At 58.5% G+C, this 5,010-nt stretch overlaps 1 protein-coding gene across 1 annotated transcript in view; it reads left to right on the plus strand.

Moving 5' to 3' along the window:
• Positions 1-4,804: 4,804 nt before the first annotated feature.
• Sox18 (SRY-box 18) overlaps positions 4,805-5,010 on the plus strand; it is a 1,899-nt gene continuing 1,693 nt past the window's right edge. The window contains exon 1 of the mRNA XM_023704249.1: positions 4,805-5,010. This exon is cut by the window's right edge and continues 305 nt beyond it. Coding sequence (XP_023560017.1) covers positions 4,895-5,010 — 116 coding nt within the window. The 5' untranslated portion in view covers positions 4,805-4,894.

Raw genomic sequence — 5,010 nt, forward strand, 5'->3', positions numbered from 1 at the left:
TGGATGGGTGGGTGGATGGATGGGTGGGTAGGTGGATGAATGGATGGGTGGGTGGGTAGATGGGTGGATGGGTGGATGGGTGGATGGATGGATGGATGGATGGATGGATGGGTGGGTGGGTGGGTGGGTGGATTTGTGGGTGGATGGATGGGTGGATGGATGGGTGGGTGGATGGATGGGTGCATGGATGGATGGGTGGATGGATGAATGGATACTTCCTGTTTGAGCAAAGAGGGTGGATGATCCCTCACCCTGCCAACAGTCCCAGAAAGTTTCTGACCAGAGCCACTCATCACCAAAGTCAGGACAGATTGAGGCTTTTCATCCTGAGTTCCAAGCTGGCAGGTGGGCTACTGGCCACCTGGCCTGGTGTTCTTTCTCTCTTGTCCTGCCCTCCTTCTCTCCTTGTTTCCCAGTCTGAAAGGGAGGGAGAGGCCAGCCCAGGGCAGTGTAGCCAGGACAGGCACTGCCCCCCAGGGGCCCAGAGGAACAAAGTGTCCAACATAAGGCCCACAGTGCAAGCACACAGACAGCCTACTGATACTTGCACAGAGCCACAAAGAAGACTGGGGCACACACGAGTACAGGACCAGAGACACCCACAGTCACAGGCCCTGTACACTAAGAACTAAAGACTGTGATGCCTTACAATGGTTGGTCATCTGGAGGCAGAGGGCAGAGACAGGGTTGGGGCCAGCGGAACTTGGGCAGGACCAGGGGCCAAGCAGCTGGGGTGACTGGACAGAATGGCGCCTGCTCAGCCAGGGCTGGCCCTCAGCTCCTCAGGCGTTGAAGCTAGGCTTCCTTCCTGAACTGCTGTTTCCTGGCCCCACCCTGCTGTTGCCATGGAAATCCAGAGTAACCCAGATCCCCAGCCTGATTCCCATGGAGCCCCTGTGGAGCAGCATTGCTGGGGAGGCCCACACAGAGCGCAACAACACTGGAGGGCACACACAGCTATACAGCACCAAGAGCAGAACACCCCCAAAAGGCTGCGCAATAGCCCCAGGACTCACATGGCATTCCTGACACCCCAGCTCTCATTCAGTGCCCTAAAAGTGGGCACAGCCTGTGATAACACCCTGAGTGTCCAATACCCTATGGATAGCACAAAACCCTGAACTGGGAAATAGCCTTTGAAATAGCACCTGGGCCCCAGGAACACCTCTGCAGGGTTGGGCCCCTGATTGTGCACAGCCTGTCTGCCATCATTCAGTCACACTGCAGTCACAGGCACAGGTCGCCCCTCACCTCACAATCCTATGTCCTCAGCATGGAGAAGCTCTGCCCAGTCTTGCTGGCCCTTGAGTACCTAGGGTAGATGTGACCCACACAACACCCTTGACATCACCCTCAGACCTAAAACAGCCCCTCACCATCATCACACATGAGGATTTCCATCAGCAGGCCTCTGCACAGCTGTATCCCATCCTCTCCTCCAGATAAGTACCTTATAGATACACCGATTCCCAGTGCCCAGACAGACATCATTTCTGCATGGCACTCTTGGTCCACATGACTGTAGTGGATTGTGCATGTGGGCCCTGATTCCCAAACTTAACATCTGAAAGCACTGTACCCATTAATGCATGTTCACACCCTCACACCACGTGTGCCTGTCCATCAGTCCTTCCTCAAAAGCAGGACTATGGCAGAATCGGCAGCCCAGTGCACAGGAGAACTAAGAGTAAGATGGCATGGGACACACTGTCCTGAGCAAGGGCCAGTACCCACCTGAACCAGCTCTGTCACTGGTGAGACACATAAGGCCCCGTAGTTCCAAGGTGTCAGATGTTCTTCCTGGAGGCACTGACTGCAGGAGGACAAGGAAGGCCCCCATTTCACTTCCTCCAGCCAGGCCTGAAGCCAAGGTAGTGTCTGAATGAGGCAGCTCACTCAGAAGCTTAAGTCTCAGCAACAGAGTGCTCCTCCACCTGGAGCTGCCTCTGATGGAGACACTCCTCCCCAGCCCCACCCTTTGGGAACGGGAGAGTCCAGGCCCTGCAGGACTCTGTAATTGGTCCCAGCCTTGCTGCTCCTGCAGCCACCAGGGCTGGGCTGGTGGGAGCCTGGGAGGTCTGTGCCCAGGCAGCGCCTGGGAGGTCCCACCGCCCCCCTAGCCCGGAACTGAGCCAAGCCAAGCCCCCACCCAGAGCCACCAAGGGGAACTACCCAGCAGCCTTTGCAAGCCTCACCCAGAGGCTGGGGTCCAGTCCAGGCTGAAGAAGAGTAGGTAGATAGCAGGGAGGACAGTGTCCAAGCAACAGCCAGGCCAGTCCTATAGTTACATGGAAGGCTGCTTCTCTACTCCACTTCTTGAGGGTGGGCAGCTGCCAGCCTGGGCCACGTCCAGCTAAGGGATTCCAAGGGCACAGAAATATGCCTAGACTCATGAACTTAGACAGATCTCAGCAGCCAGAAAAGCCTTGGGGCCCCTTCCCTTGGGTGCTGATGGCCACACTTCCCTGAGCAGGACCTGAGCCTCAACCCCTAGCCACATCTCCTTATGGGAGGATCCAACTGCCCTAGTTCCTAAGGCCCTGGGCAGCCTCCAGCACTAGGTCCACCTCACCCCACACCCAGGCAGATGCATAGACACAGGCACACATGCAGACCACACACAGACACGCAGACACTCTGATGCCCCTCCCCCAGCACAGCTGGCCACACCTACACCAGGCCTTATACAACCCTAGGGAGTCCCTTCAGCCCTGAGATTCCAGGGTCAGGGCCACCCCACTGACTGCAGCAACCCCCATTGTTGTCCCATCTGGACAAGGGGAAGGAGCTGTTCTCCTCTCCCCTGCCAGGCAGTGCAGGGGAAGGTAGCTTGACCCTGCAGAGGGAAGGGAAGATTCCAGTAGGCTTCTGCCCAGACCAGTTCACAGGACATGACAACAGCCAGACACCTGAGTCCTACAGCTCAGCCAAGAGGAAGGGCCACTGGCTGATGCCAGGGGAGGTGGCTGCATGAGGAGCTGTGGGGGGAGGGGGGAGTAATGCTGCTGCTGCCCAGATAGTGTGGTTAGAGCACTAGGCACCAGCTAGAGTCACCAGGGACCTCCACAGCCACCTCAGTGTGTAGTGTGTGCATGTTTGTGTGGGTAGGAGTGCTGCTGCAAAGGACCCTAGAGGCTCCCTCCAGAGCCCCAGTGACCTTCTGCCCTGGCCAACACTATGCCACACTCACCCATGAAGCTATGGGATAAAAGCAGTCACTGCCAAGTGCTGCTCTATAGTCTGACTCTCTATCTGGACTCTTCTTCACAGCTCCAACTCCCTTTAGCACTCCCCTGGCTCTTAGCCCACCCACCACACAGAAAGCTGGCTGAACGGAGCTGGCATCAGCAGCACAGACCTGTGAGTGCATCCACCTTGGTGCTCACCACTATTGTTAGCCTCCTAAGAAAAGCTGGAGACTCCCCCAGCATCCCAAATGCTCCAACCCACCAGCCCCATGCAGCATGTATTAGCTGCTAGTGCCAGTGATGGACCTGGCAAGGTCTAAGACACCAGCCTGGGAAACCCAGCCCTGTCCTGCTAAGACCCTGTCCTGAATGTAAGGTGGATATGTGGAGACAAAGAGAACTCAACTTTGGAGAGAGGGGTACAGTTTAGGAACAGCCAGTGGACTGCTGCGGGACCCATCCTATTCCTAAGGAGGGACCACATGTGGCCTATAAAGGGCCACCAAAGGCCATACAGACCTAGGGTCACTGATACCTGTGGCCTCAAACTGGCACTCCCCAGGCTCGTGAGTGGGTACCCTGACTGCAGTTTCTGGGCCATAAGTGCATGTGGGATGGGGTCCTAACTCCACCTGGTGGGTGACCTTCCCCTAGCAAAACCACACTCAGTAGGGGGCAGAGGGGCCTCTGGGGAAAGCCAGCAGCTTCTGGGGCCCAGATTCCTTCCTGATGAAATACAATGGATGAAAAAAATAAAAGGCTGAAGACTTCCCCCCTTCCAGCCCCTGGTTGACCAAGTGAGGGGCCACCAGGAAAGACTGGTGCTCCTTGCCTTCTCTGGCTTCACTTGTCCAGCCTCCTTGCTCTTCCTGCCGCAGTGGCTTGTGATGGGCAAAAGAACCAGATACAGAGGTGTGAAGTAGCAACATTCAAGGGCCCTACCTAGGTAGCAGGCATGAGGCCAAGGGCCCTCCAACCCCAGATTGCCTTCTTGTGGAAGAGCTGGACTGAGAGTGGCTGAGGCAAGGAGAGGCCCACCCTTTCTAACTGAAGGGGCGGGCTTGGGAGAGGCGTTGAAGACCCAGCACTGAGAGTTCTGCCTGTGTATGGAAGATGTGGGGGACATATCATCCCTCAAAGCAAGGCGTTTTTCTAGAGGTGGGGTGCGAGGGAAGGTGGCCTCCCAAGATTTTGTTGCTAAAATAAGTCTTCCTCCTCCCGAGGCCATCCCAGAGCCCTATTGCCTCCTCCAGATACTGCGGGGGTCTGACGCCGTGGGTGGGACAACAGCTCTGCTCTGAAAGCCTGATGGCCCCACCAGGACTACTTCCCAGCCCCCATCTGGATCAGAGGCCCCTTCCCATTCCGGAGTCCCTCCTTTGGAGACAGTGGGGAGCAAGAGGGGCCCGTGCCTAGGAGGCCTGGGCGGGATCCGGTGCGGCTCAAGAAGAGAAGAAAGGAACCCCCTCCCCCAAGGGGGTAGTGCGGCGCGGTGTAGCCCGCCCCGCCCCGCCGGGCCGGCCCGCCCTGTCGCCGATTGGCCCCGAGCCGCTATATCTGGGCACCCGCCCGCCGCCAGGCCACCGACGCCCCTACCGCCGCCCCCGCCGCCTGTCCGCCCTCCACTCCCGGCCTCGGCCTAGCAGTGCCTGCCGCCGTCCTCAGCGCTCCCGCGCAGCGTTCCGCCCAGGCCGCGCCCAGCTGGAATGCAGAGATCGCCGCCCGGCTACGGCGCACAGGACGACCCGCCCGCCCGCCGCGACTGTGCATGGGCCCCGGGATCCAGGGCCGCCGCTGAGCCGCGCGGCCTCCCCGCCGCCCC

This window comes from Octodon degus, unplaced genomic scaffold, assembly GCF_000260255.1.
Source record: "Octodon degus isolate 3935 unplaced genomic scaffold, OctDeg1.0 scaffold00194, whole genome shotgun sequence".
Lineage (NCBI taxonomy): Eukaryota > Metazoa > Chordata > Mammalia > Rodentia > Octodontidae > Octodon > Octodon degus.